Genomic DNA, 24877 nt, shown 5'->3' on the forward strand with positions numbered 1-24877 from the left:
GGAGGGCGCCGTTCCCCCAAAATCAAGCTGAAAACCTTCTGCATTTTTTTTTACAAATAGAGATGGCATTAAACTTAGCTTACTCTTCCAGCAAAATTTGCCCCTCAGAATGCAGGAAATAGCATTTCAGAGGGTCTAGATTTCAAAATTTCCCGGGGGAGCATACCCCCGGACCCCCCTAGTATTGTCGCGCCTTCGGCGCTCGTCTTAGTGACATTTCATCTCAAGTTATCTCGCCCCCCCATTCTAAATTTCGTGCCGCCGCCTCTGCCGACTTGAGCATGGTTTCAAGATGACTCAAGTCGAGTCTGGGAAAAGGGTACTTGAGTACCTTATATTTCAGTTTACACAGTCCAAAATCGACTCCACTGAGTCAGACTTTGACTAGTACTGAATGTGCTTGGAAATGCATGTGTAAACTGGGCCTACAGCAGCTGACTCTGTTCACTGAGTGATGTTGTTGTAACTACAGCAGCTGACTCTCTGTTCAGGTGGTACTGTCCTAACTACAGCAGCTGACTCTCTGTTCAGGTGGTACTGTCCTAACTACAGCAGCTGACTCTCTGTTCAGGTGATGCTGTTCTAAGAACAGTAGCTGACTCTCTGTTCAGGTGATGCTGTTCTAAGTACAGTAGCTGACTCTCTGTTCAGGTGGTACTGTCCTAACTACAGCAGCTGACTCTCTGTTCAGGTGGTACTGTCCTAACTAAAGCAGCTGACTCTCTGTTCAGGTGATGCTGTTTTAAGTACAGTAGCTGACTCTCTGTTCAGGTGATGCTGTTCTAAGTACAGTAGCTGACTCTCTGTTCAGGTGATGCTGTTCTAAGTACAGCAGCTGACTCTCTGTTCAGGTACTGTCCTAACTACAGCAGCTGACTCTCTGTTCAGGTGATGCTGTTCTAAGTACAGTAGCTGACTCTCTGTTCAGGTGATGCTGTTCTTACTACAGCAGCTTATTCTTGGTCCACAAATTGAGCTTGGCTGATGTGTCAGCGAGCTCCAAATGGGCATTTTCAGCCCAAGTACAGTAGACTGGTCTGTTGACTTTGTGGCTCCTGTGGTAGCATTTGAGTTGGTCTATCACAAATAGTGTTATTATCTTCATTGTACCTGTCTACTCCACTCATGCCCTACATATTTCCCACAACTCGGAAATCCAGAAGTCATACGTTGATCCAAATATTGGCTTTTTACCAGGTTAGTCAAATCTGACTTCGGCCGTGTCCAAGAGATGGTACAATCCCATGGGGGATTTATAATTATTAGTGTTCGTCAGACGTCGCCCGAGCCCCGTCCAACTTGTGACAGGGCAGATTTTCAACGAAAAATAGGATCAACGCTCGGGCGATTTTTAACTTCAGCGAGGTTTTTGATTTGTGATGCCGGCTTAACTACTGTAACAGTAGCTGACTCTCTGTTCAGGTGGTACTGCACTAACTACAGCAGCTGACTCTGTTCAATTTCAATGCTTTCAAGATACCAAGTGTGTTGTCATGACCCTACATTATTTTATAGCCCCTACACGATACACATGTACCTGTTACACATGATGCTACATTTTGTTGGGAGTGCAGATCTTTCTATTTCACCTTTGAGGAGCATTTTAATTAAAATGTTATCATCGTCGTTATAGTTATAGTTATAGTGATTGTTAACAGATGTTCTACTAAATACCAGATAATAAGACAATTTTGGGTTTTAAAGGTACAGTCAAACCTGCCCAAGGCGACCACCCGGCGGACCGGGCAAAAACGGTCGCGATGGACAGGTGGTCGCCATGAAGAGGATTCCACTCACATGTTTCCAGGTCGAGGTTTTCAAATACAGTACGTAAATGATGAAAAAATTATGTGAATTTAGACAGCATGACCCTCACCAGGTTCAATTCTCATTGACAGAAAGATCCTACAAAAATTACATTTTCCGTTATCGATGTAATAATTGTATACCGCTACATCGTGTCCAAATTTTTGTCATAATTTTGACTACAAAACGATGGTTGCCTCGATGATCTCGCAGCGCCCTCCCGCATTCACACGTTACATTGAATAGTACAAACAAGGCACGCACATCATCGAAGTTTTAAGGCCTAAGACAGATCCCTAGAAAACGCCTGCTGGTCCCAGCCTTTTTTGGGTCGCCGACCGCTGGATGAAAGGGTCAAAAAATTTTCGATCTGACAACTAAAGATGAAAACGGTGATTTCGTCGCGCCGCGCCGCGAAGCTCTGTGCCACCGCATCGAAGGGTAAGTCAGTGCAGCAGAACGCACAGCATCCAATAAAGGTTTGTGAGATTCATGGAAATAAAAAGAAAATAAGAATTTTGATTTTCACCAATAACTAGAGTATTCGTAAATGTTCATACACAAAATCATCGTGTTTTACAAAGGTCAGCGGTACGCCAAATCCGGGCCGCCCGAAATCCAAGATGGCGTCGGGACCAAGGAACAACATTTCTCGCCTGATGTTTTGCCCGCCGCGAAGTCATTTTCCGGCGGAATTTAGCAAGATACAGACACATTTTTGTTGAAAATACAAGAAATAGATAGTAATTTCTGTGAAATCTGACTTTTTGACGCCATGCACTACGTATTCGTTTTGAAAGTTGAGTTTAAACGAAACTGAGTTCACGTTAAACTATAAGATTACGATAGGCACAACAACATCACAAACATTTGTCTTTACAATGTTTATAGGGGGAACGTTTTATCAAAACACTTCATGGAGGAATCGATGGTATAACATTGCTATTCCATATATTTTTGATCTTATTTTTATCCTTTAAAGTCTTGAAAACATTTCCGTGAAATCCGACAGCAAAATGATCTGATGTCACCACACGCTTGAAAATTAGGCGACCGCCATGGGCAGGGATTGTGCTCTGTGCGGTCCCAATTCGTGGCGGTCGCGGTCGCGTTGGACAGGTGGTCGCCTTGGGCAGGCAGCTTTATGCTTGTGCCTACGGGGAAAATTTTCGGGACCGAGAAAAAGCGGTCGCCATGGCCAGGTGGTCGCGTTGAAAAGGTGGTCGCCTAGGCAGGTTTGACTGTACTGCAGTGGAACTTCCGTTTTGATATCTCATGTTCTGGATATGCTGTAGATAGCTCATGGGACGGTGTAGGTTTGGGCCCTCTAGCTGCTTTTTTGGGAACTGAAGGGGCCAACTTTGTTTCAGACGTTTGAAACAACTGTAGCGCTATTTCCTTTTTCCTTTATCAATGGGAACACTGGCGGCTTTACGGACAGCCAGTCAGAAACCAAGATAGAAGATAGCTAAGTGCATTGGGCTCACACCTACTCTGCAAAGGTGGTACTGTATAGATGTCCCGATCATGAATTTCTATCCGACTGTTCATATCGTTGTGTACAGTATTTGTGATAAATCAGATAATTACAGTACTGCACAGTGTGCAAATCATGCCCTGGGAAAACATTGCACACTCATGGAACTAGAAGTAAAGTAGAATACTGTGGCAAGCACGAGAACTGTCAACAAGCGTCGCTATTTTCTGATCACTTAGCTTGGTCGCACATTTTTAGTTACAGTACTGTCAGTTAATAACAACTCCTTAATTTGAGTGTATTCTTATTATTGTGCCCTATTAGTATTCCTGCCTATTCACCATATAAATGCCTCAAAATACTGTACCATGTACGGGACGAAGCTCTTAAACTAGGGTTAGACGGGACAAAGTTTTGCGGTTGATATCATGTGGCGAAAGTACGCGGTTATAAAATGGAACTCTAGGTTACTTGTGAGTTGATATATTAAACAGAGTCTGTCTGGAATACTGATCCAGTCTCACTTCCTGATGGAAAAATATGATTATGACTTTGGGAATAACTTTCTCTGTGTAGGTTGTTCTTTGTTAATTATTTGTGATATCAACGAGTCATGCGTCCATGTGACATAAGTCAGTGCTCTTAATTCGATTGTGTATTCCCGCTATCATGTCATGTCTGCATCTTAACCTGAGAATGCTGAGAAGATAAAGCAAGGACGGCATATGGAAATATGAAAACACTCTCATCACGAAACTTATGGCTGTACCTAGAATCCACAAAATTTGGCAATAAGCACATAGTATATATATCATCTGAAGGTGATTCATTGCCTTCTCCATGCTGGTATTAGTGTGTAACAAATACTGGTGCCCATGTATCTACTGAATGTTAATGATATCACACACCTTCACTGTGTACAACTCTTCTGGGAATTAATATGCAGCCTGTTACGACTCACATGGGGACATGAATGATTGGTTTGGGTTGCAATCAATGCAAGAACATAATATTTCCTGAACATGACATATGAGTCAATATTATCTGTGTATACAGTGAGTGGCTTATTTGGGGTGCACTCCATGACGGCGGAAGAGAAACATTTGCATACAAGTCATATTGACTATCTCTTCAGGATTAGCTCAAGTATCGAAGCATATAAAGCCATATGGAACCTGCATGCAGATCACTTGGCAAACATCTTTTGGGCCAAAATAGAGCTTTTTTTCATTATTGCTCGACCAAAGTCTCACCGGGTCTTGAAGAATTAGATGTTTCCATCATAACAGGAATATTACTGTTGTGCGTTGTCTGAACTGTACTCTCTCACATTCCTAACATTACATCTTATGTAAATGAACGGGATTGTAACAGTTAGAAACTCACCTTACCTTTAAACAATGTCTGATATGTTAAGGATGCATACAAATAGCTTCAGCTGAGTGCAACACACATGCATGTACATATAGCTCCCCCAGCTCAAACCACAATGATGGCTCACTGGAAGCTTCTTTACATGAGCATAATTATAGTTAAAAACCAACATGAAATATCATGGTTATGCATGAAAAATGACATTTTTCCTCACTTTCATTATATTAAGTACTGGTCGAAGATGGATCCATGAACCTGTAACGTTACATGATCTGTCAGCTGGAAAAAAGGACTTGAAGTTATCTTTAAAATATTTCTATAATAATCATTATGTTGATAATCAAGATTTACTTTGCTATGTAGTGGTGATTTTTATCTACTATCTTCAAAGAACTGTACAATGATAAGGATGTCACATATTCTCTGGTCCCATGTGTATTGATAATTATCTAGTAAGTTGTGTACCTTGCTACATATTGTAGAAAGTTAGAGTTTATGTTACTTTAAAAACTAAATTTCCTTTGACCTCTGAAAGCAAAACTCAGTCTTTAGTAGTGAGCATTTCTCTTTAATATACTGATCTATAAACTGGCTTATGAATGTTAAAGTAGCCTATTGTACAGTGTGAAAAATGACCAAAATACAAAATGTACATTTAGATTCTATTAAAAAAACAAATACTTACTAAATGTGGCCACCTGATACATGAACAAGGAAATATGTGTCCATTTTAAAGATGAGATTTTATGTGTACCATGGGCCTGGATAGGAAATTGCATAATAGCCCTTCTGTGCAATTAAGCAGTTCCCCATGTACCATGCCTGCCTCAATAGATCGTTCATCTTTCGTCTTGAATGGTCAGTACTGAATTACAGGCATGTCCATAATTCTATATTAAACAGTAACTTCTATTTCCTGCTTTGTGATGAGCACAGATGCATAATGGTGTGCACTGTCTGTTTTGTTTGCATTGCAATTCAGTTATTTCCATGATTCATTCTGAAATAGTTTTCTTTCTTTTCCCAGTCCAAACTACTAATTACTTTTAAAGCTAATCTCCTGTGAAGAAGTAGAACAGACAGCTTTGCCTCTGGAAGCTAATTTGTGTGGATTTTCAATATTCACATTTACATCCAATTTTTCCATTCCAGATTAGTGCCACCACAGCGAAATGAAAGTATAATGCCAACCAATTGAGTAGAAAGAGTTAATATTTGGCTCAATAGGGCCATAATGGGATAACGATTATTACCACTCCTGTGTGTCCCACGGGAGAGCTGCAAATGCTCAAGCGTAAAATTGCCTACTTTCAGTTGAAATAAACATGCAGGTGGGTGATTACACATTTAGTAACACTTCTGTGTTCCCTCAACTGGGGGAGGCAGAGAGTTATCAGGGGAAGCAGGGATAATTACGGAGGGTACCTGTGCAGTAATCTCACCACAAACAAAGGATATATTATGTATGATTATCATTTCATGATTGTCACTGAGTACCATATCATGTCTTTGTTATGTTCAAATGTAATTACATTATGGACTTAAAACCATTATGGACTTAAAACCAGGATAGACGGTAACTGTCTCATGACAAATAGATGTGATCCACTTTGAGTTGAAACCTGTCCACAGGGGTTTATCTCTTTGTTGAGAAGAGCTCATGTGAAGTCCACAAATTGGACAAAATTATTACTGTAACAATACCATCACACAAGCTAGGGACGTTGGTTGACTACCACAGACCAAGCTGAAATGTACAGAATAATGATTAATGTAATCAAAACCTAAAGCAGAGACGAGAAAGATTATTAATGCCAACATTATGATTGTATCATCAGATTCCAATATGTACAAGAATTATGAAGCATTAAATAGATCTTGAAAGCTTAACTTTGCAAAAGTTTTTGTCCATTTTATGCAGTTCTCATGCCACATTTCTTGAAATTTCATGCAAGGACACAAAGGAAAAAACAACTTTTATTACAACATGAAGGAAAATCCTGTTCTGAAGATAATAAAACCCAGTCGTACTTAATCTCCAAGCAGATGTAAGGATCAGAACTCTTGAGTTTTTGCGATATTTAGTCATCTTTCAAGTAGCGCATCTTTTTAATTCTTCAATTCCTTATACTAAAAGTGGATATATTTTGACTGCAGCAAGAAAACTCTTGTTACTCTGTACAACTTGTTTGCAAGTCAGGGGGTATGTGCAGCAGAAATACGCTACAAGGTTAGACAAAAGTCAAACTTCCTCTAGGATTGAACAACCGCACAGCAATCCTTCCTCTTACATTCATCACATTTGTATGTGCTAATATGTAAAGGCAAAAAGGATATTCACTGTAATAAACCTTTATTGTAATTCAAAGTCTGGAAAAAACTACATGTAGTAGCAGGCTGTATATGGTCTCCATATCTTTACTGAGCAAATGATTCTGACTGGAGCTTGCTGTAGGAGGTCTAAGGAAAAATCACTCATGATTAAGAAATCATATGTCAACCATGATGATGATGTTTTCAACTAAATAAACAGCTAACACAAACAACAGGCATATACAAAAGTTAATGTACTGTGAACGACCAATTAACATTACACATTTTCTTGATCTTCAGATTATTTGGGACCAAGTGTACAGGGTGTCTCCAGTCCATCCCTTCTACAGAGTTTGTGATGAGAGCCATGGGGAACATCTACCACCTCAGATGTTTCCAATGTGTGGTTTGTCAGCAGAGGTTACAGAAAGGGGACGAGTTCATCATGAAAAATTCACAGTTATACTGCAAGCCCGATTATGAAAAGGAAGTTCAGCTGGCAGTGCCAAAAATGAGTCCAGGTACGTTAATCTACAGCCATCATATCTTTATGCTTTAAATTTATGTATGAAGCGCAAAATTTATAGTAATAAAAAGTTTTTACAGTTATTTGACAAACTTAAATAGCTTAAAGATGTCTGAATGCTTTCTTTGAGGTAACAATTTCTAACATACTTTCATGGGTCACTGGGTGATTTAAAGCAAGTCGACAGACTGAGTCCAAAATTAGTGTTATAATGTACAGTTATGTAACTACTGATTTCAAGAAAGTATTATCACATTTTTGAAAGTTCTTAATAAATGTACCTATCCATTTGTTTGAAGGATTTGCCTTTCTCTTCTGTACACTTTTGTTCAGATCTAATGACTTTGCCAACAACATCCCCATTTTTCGATTTTCAAGTACTGCCCAGACAATACATCTAGCTACAAAGCCTGATCTATTCCATGGCAATTCAGCCAAATCAGTGTTATTCATTTTGATTGAAGACATTTTTTCTAGTAGCACTGGGAAGATTTGCACAGCAGCAAAATATGTCAAATGTATATTCCTTGACAAAGACTGGAGCTGTACAGTCGAAAATTTGGGTAAGTCCAATTTTTGTGTTGGAAATTACAGTTCAAATTTGTTCCAACACAGCGTTCAAGCTAGCGACATATGATGATGTACAAACGTACACGTACATGTATATGTACATGTTGGTACAATATAGCTTTCCCATCCGTCTGTTCCAAGAGAACTGTGACATTTTACTAGAGCCTAGAGCACAATCTTGCAGATGCCACTCCCATGGGAACATTACACTGGAAACCTTAAATGTCTTCCTCCAATATTAGATGTACATGTTTAGAAGAGAAATTGATCTTTAACTTCAAAGATCTAGAGTATAGAAATCCCTGTTGAATGAAACTGTTTGTTTGCCAACATAAAAGGGTAGGTGTGAGGATTTGAAATTCACACTGAAAACTTGCCCTTTTCTTTTCTAGAATAGAAACAGTCTCTGGGAATAAGTATTTCCTGTATTAATAATGTCATGCATGATGAAAACAACCCCACTAAGTATGAAGATGTTGTGCAAACATAGGTGTATTGATGTGCATCTGTGCTTTTTTGTTCTGTTACACCACTGTTAATGACAGCATGACTGTGATCCCTGGAATACAAATTACTAGCAAGCCTGCCTTTCCTTTTCCAGACATTTTCTTAGAGACCAAAACATTTGTTATCAAACAAAACCAGAAAACAAGGATGCCTATTAGTAAGTAATTATATGATCCTTAAAGAATACAACATACCATCCTTCCAGAATTCATAAGATGCACTACTAAGAAACATACCATCCTTGCAGAATTCATACAGTCCACTACAGACCAGGGCTCTAGCCAGTTCAAAATTTGTTCCGTAAGCTAATTTTTAGAGGGGGTCCGGGGGGCATGTTCCCGAGGGAAATTTTGGATTTTCAAGCCTTCAAAAACGCAATTCCGTATTTTGAGAGGCACATGATGTGGTTGAGAGTGGTCGTCGGTGGTCCCTTGTCAACCGGCGGTGTTGAAATTGTTTCATTTCTACCGACTTGAATTTCTTTCACCTGTCCCGTTTGCACCCTGTACTAAAAAATATACAAAAATTAGACACCCTACTTTTAGACCAAATACACGTCCAATTTTTTTCCTCCCATGTTTTCCCCAGTCTTATTCTCCAGTAACGTAACTAAACATGATCAAAATTCGCTGATTCAAGCCTTTCAAACAGCTGCTTCATCGCTAGCATCATATTCATCTACAATAAAATCTCGCGAATTCCCGCTCAGAACATGCAAATTGCGAGACTCATGTCATTGGTCTATTTTCCGTGACGCGGGGTGAACGGGTGCTGTTATTGGTGGAATATCTGATGTCTCTTTTCCATTTTTCGCGGGGAACCTCGGCTTGAAACTTTAACAATCAGGGTTTACCAAAAAATATGGAAAGCTTGACAACTACAGGTCCTGGAGTATTTTGGGCTTCTTTGGTGGCAATAACTGACGGTGAACCGGGGAGAACAAAGAAAAACGTCAGCACGATGCGACCGGCCCTCTGGAACTGTAGTGGGGAGAGGGGCGCATTCATGATACCCATTTTCCCACCAACCCCGCCGCCTCTGTTGTGTAGCTGGAGTCGTCGCTGGTCGCCGGCGGGCATAAAAATATTAATGATCTAAATCGACTTCGCCGCAAACTTCCGCTAATTTTCTGGAGATCTTTGCAAAAATCCATGCTCTGTCTGTAGCTTTATACCCACGATTCTGGCCATCAAGGTTTACGGATTGGTTTTGCCTTTTTTCTGTCAGGTGCTGGACCAAGACATTAGTAAGGATCGTATGTTTCTTAGTAGTGGATCGTATATGTATTCCGTAAGGTTGGTATGTATTCCGTAAGGTTGGTATAAATCCCGTATGAGGATCGTATGATTACTTTTGATACTAGTAGATACCCCTGGAAAAGTACTGCATCCAAGAACAGACACGAAATATGGAACCCATGACTAATAAATGACAATCACATGACTACAGTATTAAAAAATGTCCATATAAAGTAGAGTGGACTCACACCGGAGTCGTTCATCAGTAAGACATCTGGAGCCGCATAGTTCCCGTTTAGAACTATTCAGCCTAGTACCACTGAAGCCTAGTACCAGGCTGAATAAAAGTTCTGAACAGGAACTCTGCGGCTCCAGATGTCTTACTGTGGGATGACTGGATGACGGCGGTGCGATAGATGTCGGTTAGCTTGAGAAATGAGTCCACTCTACTTCATATCAAAAAATGTCCATCAATAAGGTAGTGATTACAGTGGGACAACCCTAAAAAATATGTACATGTTTGTACATGTATATTCAGAGAATTTCCTCTATTGTCTGGGGGGGGGGATGGTGGGGCTGTACTGTCTTATAGATGACATCCTTGGGACACCCCAAACTAGGTGCAAGTGCAAGCAAAAAAATCATGGGCTGAAAAAGACAACATGTCTAAATATCTGAATATAAGAGATCAGTTGTATTTTTACTCTGTTTTGACCTTCTCTCCTCAGTCGACATGTCATGACTAAAGAATTTGTTTTGGTGAGGAAGCAAACTAAACCTAACACAACAAGTTATGAGACGTGAGTTTGTTTGCGCCTTCATTTAGTCTCGAAAATGCTCTAGTTTAGGGCAATCACATTCCCCGTTACTTTATAAATTGCATCCTATCATATGTACATGACATTGTACAAACATGATTGTGAAGCTTGACTTTACAAGGGTACCCGATTTCTTACAACTGTACCTTCATGAGCAAGCAAGGGCTATGAGTATGAGCGGGTCGTCGAGGAAAGTGCTACTTGGCACTTTTCTTGGGTGCCCCATCCACAAAAACAGTCATGGTGCTCATCCCAAAAACACAAAATCATTTATGCTGAGGTATTGTTCTAAAGGGCAATAAACAAGCCTTTCAATGATGTGAGACACAATCCTAGTGATCTAAAAATGGAGTTGAGGCACTTTTTGGTAACAAAAACTAAGTTAAACATATTTAGCAATCCTGGTGCATCATCACAGCCAATAGGATACCAACAAATTTGCAATGATGTTTTCAAAAATTCAGTACAATTGATCAATTAACAACGGAAATACGATAAACCAAGATCAAGTTTTCAAACTTTTTGTGTTATGGTTTATATCAGACAGTTAAAATGATTTATAGCTTCACAGCAGCTGCTATTGAACATGGTAAAATGGAGACTTAGGTAATGCTTGTCTTTAATTTTGAGTGCATGATTTTTTCCTTTTTGAAACAGCAAAAACTGATGCGCGCATGGATGTCATCCATAAGATAATGTCAGTGCCGCATAGAAAGGGAAAAAATGGGACAAAAGCTTGTGCACATAACTTTGAGAAGGAACACAAGAGATGACAAAAACATACATTTACCCATGGGTTTGACAAGCTCTACCACAACAAGTACGTCTGGACGCTTTTCATGAGAAAACTGGAAGTCTGAAAACAATCAAGAACCTACAGTAACTGCAACAAAAGTTGTTAAGTTTTGGAAGAAGAAAAATTAGAATAATAAAAAAATCCACCACAGACAAGCAATCCAGAAGCGACAGAAAAATTCAGGAAAACTTGACAACTTGGCTCCGTTTCATCGCTCAGCCGTGTAGGCATCTTCCCAAAATGTAGAAACTGTCAAGTCCAGTGGGCAACCTCAATAAGCACATCCTGTTTTTCGTGCCACAGGTAGTAGTGAGGAAGATGAAAATACCACAGAAAATCGGCCCCGTCCAAAGAGGCCACGTACAATTCTGACAACACAACAGAGACGAGCCTTCAAGGCATCGTTTGAAGTCTCCCCAAAACCATGCAGAAAGGTAAGAAGTTTACAGTTCAATGAAGAACATGACTTTTCCTGTGCCACAGGTAGTAGTGAGGAAGACGAAAATACCACAGAAAATCGGCCCCGACCAAAGAGGCCACGTACAATTCTGACAACACAACAGAGAAGAGAATTCAAGGCATTGTTTGAAGTCTCCCCAAAACCATGCAGAAAGGTAAGAAACAAATACACACAACATGTGGTCTAAATTCCAACCAAAACATGCATGTCAAGAGCTGCATTAAATCTGTTTGATAACTTGACAAGGTGTAAAACTGTAATGTTCAATCCTCCTGTGTCTTCACAGAGTCACATATGACTTTCCCCATACGTGACATGCTGATGTTACCCTTGGTATTTTGGATAACAAGAAATGACAGAATGGACATTGTGGCTGTGTTGTATATGCCAGCGTGGGCTGGTCACAAGTGTTATGTGTGAACTGCTCCAGGTGAGAGAGACGCTGGCGGCTGAGACAGGGCTGAGCGTGCGGGTGGTGCAGGTGTGGTTCCAGAACCAAAGAGCCAAGGTCAGTAACATATACTTCATTAGTTTATAGTCACCTGTCTACTCTTACATGCTGCCTCAGCAGAGATAACAGCCATACAATTTAGAATCTAACAGTCTCAGCTCACATACTGGTCACCAGCTCATATTGTTTCACTTTTTGTCAAACTCATCAAATTCATGTACTTAAGGCTATGATAATGCATGTATATGTAACATGATGTAGAAACAATTTCTGGTGGTAGATGGTAGATGGTAACTGCATTGTCAAAGATACAAGGGTCTGCATTAGTTGATTGGAGTATACAATCATTGGTTGTTACTCCATGTACATGTATACATGGTGTAAGGAAGCAGGTAAGTGGAAGACCTGTACAGGTACGGTATGGTACATAAGAAGCTTAAGGCCCATATAAGTACAACGTGGAGCCTATTTCTATTCACTGTGAGTACATATGCTCATGGAGCATCTACTTACGTTTCATACTTGAAGACCACACAAATGAGGGATTGTTATCCAACAAATGCAAAGAAACTGTTTTCAACGTTTGAGAAAATGCACATCAATCTTTGTCTGTATTAGGGTAGTCTGTATTATTATCGAAATAGATAAGGCCACACCAATTTTATTTGTTGATTCTCTGATCTTTTCAGAAAAAAACTGGAGCGCTAGGGTGAAGATAAGGGCTTACATAACATAAAGAATAAGAGGATTATTCAAGTTTCAGCTTTGTATGGCTCATTTTATGCAGTGCACGCCTTTCTTTGATCTAGTGCATGTACTATAATTTCAGTAACAAAATTACCCTTTGCCACGTAATATATGGATTGATGTTGAGTACTAGTTTTAATAAATGAAAAATTATAACTTAATGATAAAATGTGACCACACTTTTTAGGTATGTGCAGGACTTGATAATCTATTTTGGTGGCTATTGAGTTTTACAACTGAACAAATAGTAAAATTGTGAGTAAAAATCTATTATAATTTCCCAAAAGCAAAGAAGAAATTTGTGTGGCCTGATATTGTAAATGAGCTTTGTTACATTATCAGGACTACAAACTCTAAAAATGTTGGAACAATAACAACCAGATGTTGTGTGCACAATCTATGTTGCTTGGTGTGGTATATGGAAGTGCGAATTCCTGTGATTACTGTTAGGAATTCATTTAGGCTGAGCTTGATGTGCATTTCCTCAAATGCTAAAACGGTTTCAAATTTTCACAAAGACGTTTCTTTACCTTGTCAGCAGGGATGGTCTGAAAAACAACCCCCCATCGACAACGTCACTTTGCTACCAACTAAACTAGCACATTTTCCTTCTTTCCAGTCATATTCTCTTGTCCACATTGAAAATCTGTATAAGAATACATTAAAAGTAAGAAACGTAAGTAGACATTCCATGAGAATATACAGTTACACTTACACACGTACTGTACTGTACCTACACAGGTACAGGTCTTTCCAATTACCTTAAGGAAAACAATGTATGTAAATGATCCACACCAAAACATGGTAACACTTCACCTAGATCTGCAGGGTAACATATATTTAGGGATATCCGCTTATGCAACATCAGATTGGACTGTCAATTAACTGTTACCGAAAAATGCATCGGATTTAGGTTAACTGGGTTTAATTTCATGTAAATGTCCTGGTGTCCTCCATGTCTGGGTAACTAACTAGTCCTCTAACCTGTACCTGCTGAGTCTACCAGTAACAGTCATGGAACTGTCCTGCCAGCTGAAAACTGTCAATGTCAAAGTGGCACCCAAGCCAAACGGCATCTCAGTTAGACTGATAACAGAATTTGCCCGCCAGCCAACCATTGGCTCAATTCCTCATCTGGTGATTACAGGGGGACGAGGTACCTGCAGAAGGCCAGCTGATATTGCTGCAGTTCCCAAGGAAGGATCATGTTGTCCCAACAGACATATCAAAAAATTGTCCTAGCATATATTCTATGTCTGAAAGAACATCAAAGTCAAGCAGGACAGTTTGGGTCACTGGCAGTTTCACTAAGGCGAAGGCAGACTAGGAACAATTACTACGTCTTGATTGACTACAGGTTGTCATACCCACCATTCCACAGTCATCAATACAATCATCACTCTTCTCATTGAATGCACACTTCCTATGCTACCATTCCACTTGGCAAAGCCTCACATATGGGAATCACAGGGATCCCTATCTTCTGGCTCTGGTGGGCGATGATACACCTGAAGCATCTGGTGTGTTTTCTAGTCTACAGTACATGGCCTATCCTTGGCAAAGAACAGAGTTCTATAACTGAGCCTCCAAGTTACAAGATTACCAACACAGTGAATAAATTACATAGAATACTGGACAGATTATCAAAGTCTTGAGTAATTGACTATCCATTGTTAATCAAAAGGCAAAGTTAAAACAGAGGATTGTTGAAAGGGGCCTTTTCACCTAACACAACCACACATACCAACCAGAATGGCATTCTGTGTGTTGTAAAGCCTCAAAGTCTAATGTCTTCCCTCCATGATTTGTGATGACAGATGAAGAAACTTGCCCGCAGAAATCAGGAGGCATCACAGGGGGGCAACGGGGAGGGGAAAAGCAGGGTGCCATCCAGACAGCAGAGGAGGCGGAAAGATGACGATGAGAGTTCAAGTAAGTTTGAAAAAAATGATCTGCACTGTTTCTACTTACTAGTAGTTCCTCTTACCTATGGTATTCTTCATGAGCTATTTGATTGTAAGAAGTATTTCATTCACTATGCGTATAGTGTTTGATAAAATGTCACTTGGCAGTTCAGAATTTGAGTTATATTAAGCCAGTACATAACCTGAAGCTTATGGATAAACATAAACGACTGATGCGTCATCAACTGCTACATTAGACAAGAATGGTATCTTATTACTGTTCAAACAAAGATATAGTGACAAAGCGTACAAATACCTGAACATCCATATTTACATGATTGTACATAATCTATAGGGGCAATTGTATTCATCAAACAGTGTAATGTGGTAAGTTATTGCTGTAGCAATGAGCTTGATGGCTTTGGACCAAGTTAGCCAAAGCAAAGTTTAGAGGATTGTTTTCATCTGTGCCACAATGACTGTTATAAAATGTTCAAGATGCCCCACACTTGCCTGACACTTGTCTGAATTTTCCAGATTCTTCCATGGATGTTTTGTACACAGAGGACATGATGTCAATGGGGGACAATAATGGACTACCCCAAGGCCAGGGGCGGCCAGACGGACACATCATGGAGACCTTCTCTCCGATGCAGCCCAACCTACCTCACCTCAACAACATCGTGGATGGACCCTATCCAGAACATCACATCAGACCTCCTGTATCCATGGTACCTCAGAACATGTACCCCACCCAGGGACTACCACCAGGTACAGACACAGTTTTACCATAGCATAGCCCCTCTTTGTAAGATGGTACCAAAGTAAAATTCTATCAACAGTCGTTCCTCTTATGAAAGAAATTTTGAAAAAATGCACACTGTCAGTTGGTCATCATATAGTGGCTGAAGATACAAGTTTGGGGCAGTGTGAGACAGTTAGTGCAGTACAAAACTACAGGATTTAGACATATTTCATTCCAAAAAGTGGGACAAATGAGTGCACATTCCAGAATATTTGTACATGGATGCTCACATCAAATTGCAGTCAAAATCTTACAAAGAGGGTCTTTGATAAGAAGTTATTAGTAGTGAACACCACCCAGTGTTGATATCTGTATCTACAGCAGCAGTAAGTGATCAGAGATAGACGTGAGTGAGTAAACTATGTGTGATGCAGCCGGTCTTCAGCACCAAGGACAGTGGTCTGATCATTGCATTGTGCAGAACATGTGTTTATGAAAATTTCTTATTCATTCAATCCATATGAAATCTGATTGGATAGTCTATGGCAAAATACCCAAAATTGGTTTATCTGTTATATGTACCCCAAGCAAGTTTATATTTACTTTGCTGTAACAGTTATCTATGTGTATTGACAGACTGGTTTATCTGATGAACAGGACAAATACAAATTTAATGAATTTGGATTCCTTTTCAGTGGGTCGGGCCTTGGCCTAAGTATTGATTTGTGAACTCTGATATGAAAAGATTTTTGTGAGGTAGGATTGGCCTATGAAGGAAGTGACAAAATATTAGGCCTTCTTCCTGTGACACTTACATTGTTTTCTTGTTTGTTGTTAGACAAGTTTGGCTCTACTGACAATGTGAGTGAGAAATGAATGTAACATGGAAACTGACAATCTGATTCTATCATTAGCACAGTATGGCACCTCATATTTGTTGATACATGTACCTAATACAAGCTGAAAACCTGATAATTAATGTTACAAGACAGATTTTCATCAGCATCCTAACCAAGTCTTTTGCCTGTTTGTTTTCTAAAGACACAGCAGATGACATGTTTCCAGAGATGATTGGTCAGGCCCCACCCACTACTGTGGACAACATAGACAATTGCATGGTGGGAAATGGGCATCATCCAGCGTCACACATGCCTGCCAGCATGCCCCCCCACTCTCAGCCAACACAACTGGGAAACCCTATAGACAAACTCTACTCCATGCAAAACTCTTACTTCAATGCATAGCGAACCGTTAGCCATCTGAACATGCACATCTGGAGGATGATGTACGACACCATGGACTAACACTGCCCCTTCTGCCCCCAGTGTGTTTAAAATACCTGTACATCCAAGAAATGTGCAATAGCAGTGTAAGGTCATGTGTATGCAGTCCAGTCTGCATGTTGTGGATGAGATCCTTGTGTAATGTAATCCATATTTGGTGGTTATATTTAGTGGTTCAAGATTGTATGTGTACTAGAAATCTTGTCTGTCATATTGTACATGTAAATTTGGTTGTCTTGTAAATGTCTGTTTGGATGTAAAGACTTGAAAATATACAGCTTTGAACTTACACTCCACTTTTTCATCAGATCAATGCATGGATGCAATCAGTCAGTTCATGTGCACATACTAGTTACCAAGTGTTCAGTAATTACACTTTGGATACATTTGGATGGTACACATCAGCATTGTGAATGAAGTGCTGGTAACAGACAAACACTGAAAATGCAGTTAATTTTTTGCACATCTGTTCCCATACATGCAAACATGGTTAGGATATTGCTGTATTACATAATCATGTAAAACCTTTCCAACAAATAATCTATGCACACTTGCTGAGAATGGGAAAGACAGGCCAACTTTAAACCAAGAATCATTGAGCACCATTCAACTAAATCAGTAATAGGTGATTTGACTGTCCAGTTATAGGGAAATACGTACAGTACAGATCCATTGACTAACCATGTTTGTAGCTGTGAAATGTGCACCATATTATCAGTGTGACTGAGAGTGCCAACATTCCTGACTCCTTATCATGACCATGGGATCTCTGGCACAGTTTGTCCTATTCAGTACCAACTTCTTATTGTTCCTACTGGCTGGAGGGCTGTGTTGTAGATATCAGTTGTACCCCCATATGGCCCCATCACTTCAGGGGTAAAGTGGGAGGGGGGGGGGGGGTGAGGCCCCAGGCTAGGGTGGGAAGGCCTCCAGCCTGGCAGGTAACCAGACACTTCAGAACTTGACTGATATCTAGCCCTTCTGTCATGGTGCTCCTGTGATCAGGGTTATGTATTAAGTGTATAAAGTGTAGTAACTGTTGCATACTATGGTTGAAATATAATCTTAGACAAATCCTTTATTATTTTTCAGTTGGCTGCACAAACTTGAATGTATGGATGTTATCTGCCCACATATCACTTTTGGCTTGCTTTCTAAAAAATTGAGATTTTTATTTATTTTTGCACCACTGATTGTTCACAATCCAATAAAACTTTGAGTAAATGGTGCAGTTAACAGAATAGGAAGGAAATGACAGGATGTTAGTGATATGTGGTTAAGATAAAATGTTTCCAATAATTATAAGTACAAGAATAAAAGACACTTCAGTTACAACATTCGTCAACTCTTTTCAAAACTTTACAGCATCTTTCTTGTCTTGTCACCCACTCTTGTATCAGATCTGGGGTCTGCAGAAGATAGCATCCAGGAAAACAAGTTTGTGTGGTCTTGCTACTATTGAATCCTTGCAAAGTTTATTGCCACATGTGTCAGGTAGCACAAATGTTAGCTGGACAGTTGCACCATGGATGTGGACATCTCACAAACTCATTCAGCACATCAAGTCATTGTGCAAGTACTCCTAATTTGAATACTGGCAACCACACATTCAAGCTAGGACTACGACCACACACAGTCAGGACTACAGGACACACAGGACTATAACCTTACGTGTACATTTGGTGCATTTATTGGCAGCAGATAAACATTATGCCACTAGTATTGGTGCATCTGTGGTCATTCTACTGGTGATAGAGCTTAGCCAGAAAAGACAAGCCCAGGAGGTGATATTTACATTTAGGACAGATTTGTTGCATGTCCATCTATATTGTACAATTGCCATGCAGGTGTGATGTTACCTTGTATGTTTGATGAAATTGCTACATGTATATGTATGATAATCCTGTGTACTTGGTCTTCATTTTGACATCTGTGATTTGAAAGCTTTGTTGGATAAGCAGCCAGAGATGCCAATGATAGTACAGTAAAGCATTCATATATACGAAGTTAGAGTTTGGGTGCTACCAGACATACTATGTAATGGCCATGGGAGGACCCCTAACATAACACGCTTTTTCACACACTCAAACTCACTGCGCTCAATGGCTAGTTGCCATAGAGTGGTCAGGTTTTGATGAATGAATTTTGAACATTTTCATCTAAAGAACATACTTAGATAGGAAATGCAGTCATACTGTTCATGAGCCTTTCACACTCTGCGTTACAAGATTTTGTGCAATGCTAGACATTTACCCTAACTTAGAGGACACTTTTGTAATTTTTCCTCTTTAGAAGTTGGTGATGAATTCAAGTTAACAGAAATTAGATTGAGTTTTACGATATTCTAGCTTTCGTTTGACAGTGAAATTGTGTGTACTTCTTGTCTCAGGTGAGGAGGGCTGCACATGTATCTAGTGCAATCCAGCTCATGTTCTGACAGGAAATGGGCTGAATGCGTGGCCCGACTAACAAAATCAGTATGCCACCACCAACATCAACAAATCTCTGTCTACTTATTGGGAAATATCTTGGACATCTCTGTGTAAAATTTCATTTTCATAGACAGTAGGAATCACATGTTAGAATGTAACAAATCTTTGGATCATTTGCTCGTCTGCCACCCTCACGGCCACACTCCCGCGGGAAAACAACGTATTCAGACGGCGATGTTTATGCTGTTGTTTTACTCAACACACATTTCAAGACCCATATTTGTAGTGTTTTGTGAAGTTTATTTCTTTTGTGTATGATAGTTATGTGACTGCTTGGTACAGGTCGTACATACGTACATACATACATTGTTAAAAAATTTTCTTCTTCAGAAAACAGAAATGAATATTATGTCAACATATATTTTGAATGCAAATGACAGCTTTGTGTATGGACTTGCTTTATTTACTTTTCTAATCAAGATGGTTAATGCCAACAAACACAGCATACTTATACATAATAAGATCAGTAAAAGATCCGTGTTATGTTATGTTAGGGTCCGTGTTATATTAGGCCTCTCCCGTTTTATAATTATCTCTATGAAAAGTGGAGAATCTGATATAGATTTGAGCTTGTTTGCGTGTGTGTGCGTATCCGGATGTTTGTCGTCAATATAACGTCTGGATGGATTGTAATGATATTTGTTTTGTGGGTAGGTGTTGGGAAAACAAAGGTGAAGAGCGATTTGGGGCCCCTTGGTATGTGACAGATCGATCTGTCATGTGCGACAGGGACTTGTGGGAACACATGTGTCACCTCTAAAAAGAGGATGAACTGAACGGAACTGGTATGTGACCTTGGTACTGCAGCAGAACTTCCATTTTTGTAGCTTTTAACCTAAACATGTTATGATCTTTATTTTTGTGTGGCAGATAGCTTGTGATGTAAGGAAGAAGTGTTTTAGGTTTGGGGCCCCTAGCAGCTTGCTCTGGAACTGCAGAGGCATGTTTATCAAAATCTTCCTAGAATAACTGGAAAACTGAAAAAGGAATGACAGATTTTCATGATATTTAGTATGCAGGTAGCTTTGACAGAGATGAACATAATGAAGTGTAAAGTATGTAATTTTTGGGATGCAAAATTGGGACTTAATTTGAATAACTAATGAATGGCAGCTAACATCTGTCAGTTCCCAAACTGTGGCAAATATCCCCTGCTGGAAGGCCTGTCCCCAGGGGCCCGACAGCTAGGGATATACAACCAAAACTGTGAACTTGTTTTTGATATGTGGATAGCTTAAGGGATGCTTGATATAATGAAATGGTCATAATGGCAATCAGAATCTGATTTACATAAGTAATGGAGATATTTTATAGACCCACTCCATTCAATTGTAAAAATACAGCATATGTAACTGAGAAATAGAAGGACATTGATAGATTATAATCTTCATCATCATCATCAGCGTAACTGAAGAACGTCTAGATGGATGTGGGTAGGTGTTGGGAGGAGAAAGGTCAAGATCGATTTTGGGCCCCCTGGTATGTGTTACTGGAACTGCAATGGCGTATTTGTCAAAATCTTCTGAGGAGAATTACTGAAGAAAGGAGCAACAGATTTTCATGTTATTTACTATACAGGTAGCTTAGACAGAGATGTACAAATTGCAAATTATGCAAATTGGGACTGAATTTGCATAAGTAATGAGGATTATCTATGTTTCCATTACAGGCATGTTGTGACAGGTGTCACCTGTCAGTTTTGAAACTGGGTCATATATCCTCAGTGACCCAACAGGTTGACATGTGGTCATGTAATACAGTAAACAATCACATTCAACAATGATACTTCCACCACATCACCATTAAATAATATCAACTACAAACACAATGTCGAAAGTACTACAACAAAATTACAAACATGACAATTCAACTTATTCATTCTACATGACAAAAGAAAACAACATATAACACGAGTTCCACGACCTCATATCTCCATGAACAATTTTATTCATGCAAATGACTTACACAGTTGCATAATATATGCTTGGTCATAAACACCTTTATCTAACTTACACATGTTGCAATATTGACAGTCCTATAATTTTCCAATTAGATGAATTATGGTGTTTTTGCATTAATTATGCAAATTAGGAAATTATTTGCATAATTGGTATCTGTTGATGCTCCACTTTCCATAAACTACATGTTACATGTATTTGAGTCTGATAATGAAAAACACTGCAAATATAGATTTTCCTCATTAGCTATGCAAATTAAGTCACAATTAGCATAACTTGCACTACATTATGTATATCTCTGTCTAAGCTACCTGCATACTAAATATAATATTGATAGTCCTATAATTTGCCAATTAGATGAGATAAGGTGTTTTGCATTAATTATACAAATTAGGAATTTATTTGCATAATTGGTATCTGTTGATGATCCACTTTCCATAAGCTACATACGTTACATGTATTTGAGTCTGATAATGGCAAACACTGCAAATATAGATTTTCCTCATTAGTTATGCAAATTAAGTCCCAATTAGCATAATTTGCACTTCACTGTTTATATCTCTATCTAAGCTACCTGCATACTAAATACCATGGAAATCCTTTGTTCAGTTATTCTCCTTAGAAGATTTTCACAAAAACGCCCCTGCAGTTCCAGAGGAAGCTGCTAGGGGGCCCAAACCTACACCACTTCTTTATTACATCACAAGCTATCTGCCACCCAAAAATCAAGACCACAGCACGTCCAGGTCAAAAGATACAAAAATTGAAGTTCTGCTGCAGTACCAAGGTCACATACCAGGGGGCCCAAAATCGACCTTGAACTTTGGCTTCACAACACCTGCCGACATACCAAATATCATCGTAATCCATCAAGAGGTTCTTGAGTTATGCTGACTACAGTAGTGCGGAAACACAAACAGACAGACAGACAGACAGACAAACAAACAAACAAACACACACACAGACACACCCAAAACTATATCTCCATTTTTCATGGAGATAAAAAAACTGGCACATAAAACACAACATGCAGCGGCAACAAAAAATAGCTCTGGCAAATAAAAAGACCATTTATGAAAAAAAAAAATCATGGAAATTTGGGGTCTTCAGACTCTTGTTTACATGGAGATATGAGGTCTCCGAACTCTTGTTCTATGAACTTGTATCCAGCAAACGCCAATATCAATGCATTGCTACATCTACAAAATAATGTAGTTGCATGCTTCAAAACCTCTCACTTTCATTTAGACACTGAGAATGAATACAAAATGCATTTTTCTTGTAACCAATATAAATACAGACATCTTTACTAGGGGTGGGTACCGGTACATAAAATTCAGGTCCGGTCCAGGTCCAGGTCAAGAGAGTCAGGTCCAGGTCTGTACCTGTACATGTACCTGTACCTGATTATAGTAGTGTCGCAGTACATCATATTTTGGAGAGCGAGACATACGTAAAAGTCTCCAAACGTCATGTCTGGAATGATATGATTTCTTAGGTTTGCACTTTGTCTCAAATTTATAACTATACTCTCCTCGCCGTCTGTTTACTCATCGTTTAAGTGTTTCTACATAAGATTCAAAGCTAACGTCTTCGAAAATGACTTGTTAAATCTGCTGTTTCGTATTTTCTTAGACCAGTTGTACGTGGCTGCCTGCTAGTAGCCTGGTACTCTGAATTTTCTAATTGGTCCATAGGCCGGTCTACTGATTTTTATCTCCATGAAAAACGGAGATACAGTTTTGGGTGTGTCTGTGTGTGTGTTTGTCTGTCTGTCTGTTTGTGTTTCCGCACTATTGTAGTCAGCATTACTCAGGAACCTCTTGATGGATTACGATGATATTTGGTATGTCGGCAGGTGTTGTGAAGCCAAAGTTCAAGGTCGATTTTGGGCCCCCTGGTATGTGACCTTGGTACTGCAGCAGAACTTCAATTTTTGTATCTTTTGACCTGGACGTGCTGTGGTCTTGATTTTTGGGTGGCAGATAGCTTGTGATGTAATAAAGAAGTGGTGTAGGTTTGGGCCCCTTAGCAGTTTCTTCTGGAACTGCAGGGCCGTTTTTGTGAAAATCTTCTACGGAGAATTACTGAACAAAGGAACAACCGATTTCCATGATATTTAGTATGTAGGTAGCTTAGATAGAGATATACACAATGAAGTGCAAATTATACTAGTTGGGACTTAATCTGCATAGCTAATGAGGAAAACCTATATTTGCAGTGTTTTCCATTATCAGACTCAAATACATGTAACGTATGTAGTTTATGGAAAGTGGATCATCAACAGATACCGATTATGCAAATAAATTCCTAATTTGTATAATTAATGCAAAACACCATATCTCATCTTATTGGAAAATTATAGGACTATCAATATTATACTTAGTATGCAGGTAGCTTAGACAGAGATATACACAATGAAGAGCAAATTATGCTAATTGTGACTTAATTTGCATAGCTTATGAGGAAAATCTCTACTTGCAGTGTTTTCCATTATCAGACTCAAATACATATCTAGTTAATGGAAAGTGGAGCATCAACAGATACCAATTATGCAAATAAATTCCTAATTTGCATAATTAATGCAAAAACACCATAATTCATCTAATTGGAAAATTATAGGCCTGTCAATATTGCAACATATGTTAGCTAGATAAAGGTGTTTATGACCAAGCATATCTTATGCAAATGTGTAAGTTATTTGCATGAATAGAATTGTTCATGGAGATATGAGGTCGTGGAACTCTTGTTTACGGACTGTTTTTTATGGACCGGTCCATTAAGAAATACTGGTTTTGTACCAGTACACGGTACCGGTACCCACCCCTAATCTTTACTGTTAAATCCCAGGTAACGTAATATGACCAATTACAGTACGCTACCAATTATCGACTAGTTTGGGTCATGTTCACATGTCGCAGTGTATTATACCAAAGCCAGTTTTTGATCATGAGCAATAAAGAACGTCATGTATGATCCTTAGCCATCACTCTCTTTTATACAAAAAAATGAAAAAGGTTTATGTCCAGCGACATAACAGAATAAGCTCCTGAACCAGGAACAGTAAGTTGCACGGAAGCGTCATGCATGACATATTTCATATGTAATTCGACACCGCGTACTTCATCATGTTTTCTAACTTACACGATAGCTAGTATCTTTTAAAAGTAGCTGACATTAAACCTTTCTTTGATATTCAAACTATCCATGGTGATTCGAGGTTTGATACAACCTAGCGACTCCCGCACCGGTGGTACATTTTTGCATGGCATAAGAACATGGCCATGCGTTTATCACCTGAACACCACGCTTATGTCGGTGAAATTCACAGCACAACATTGTTTTCTTCCATCGTGTCAAGCAAGTGGCAGGACAAACATAGTGACTAAACTCTCATTTGTCTGTAGACTAC

General features: G+C 39.3%; 2 protein-coding genes across 5 annotated transcripts in view; one reads left to right on the forward strand and one right to left on the reverse strand.

Moving 5' to 3' along the window:
- The window catches only part of LOC136441393 (LIM homeobox transcription factor 1-beta-like), a 58350-nt gene extending 36935 nt beyond the window's left edge, over positions 1–21415 (forward strand). The window contains exons 4-9 of one of the 2 annotated variants that reach the window (XM_066437665.1): positions 7271–7491; positions 11729–11859; positions 12316–12393; positions 14901–15015; positions 15525–15758; positions 16774–21415. In XM_066437665.1, coding sequence (XP_066293762.1) covers positions 7271–7491; positions 11729–11859; positions 12316–12393; positions 14901–15015; positions 15525–15758; positions 16774–16976 — 982 coding nt within the window. In that variant the 3' untranslated portion in view covers positions 16977–21415. Of the gene's footprint in view, positions 1–7270; positions 7492–11728; positions 11860–11908; positions 12040–12315; positions 12394–14900; positions 15016–15524; positions 15759–16773 lie in introns of both variants that reach the window. The other variant, XM_066437664.1, reaches the window with a different exon arrangement.
- Positions 1–24877, reverse strand: part of LOC136441389 (protein zer-1 homolog) — an 89755-nt gene that overhangs the window by 29735 nt on the left and 35143 nt on the right. The window lies entirely within an intron of this gene.

Source organism: Branchiostoma lanceolatum, chromosome 9, assembly GCF_035083965.1.
Source record: "Branchiostoma lanceolatum isolate klBraLanc5 chromosome 9, klBraLanc5.hap2, whole genome shotgun sequence".
In the NCBI taxonomy this organism is placed as follows: Eukaryota; Metazoa; Chordata; class Leptocardii; order Amphioxiformes; family Branchiostomatidae; genus Branchiostoma; species Branchiostoma lanceolatum.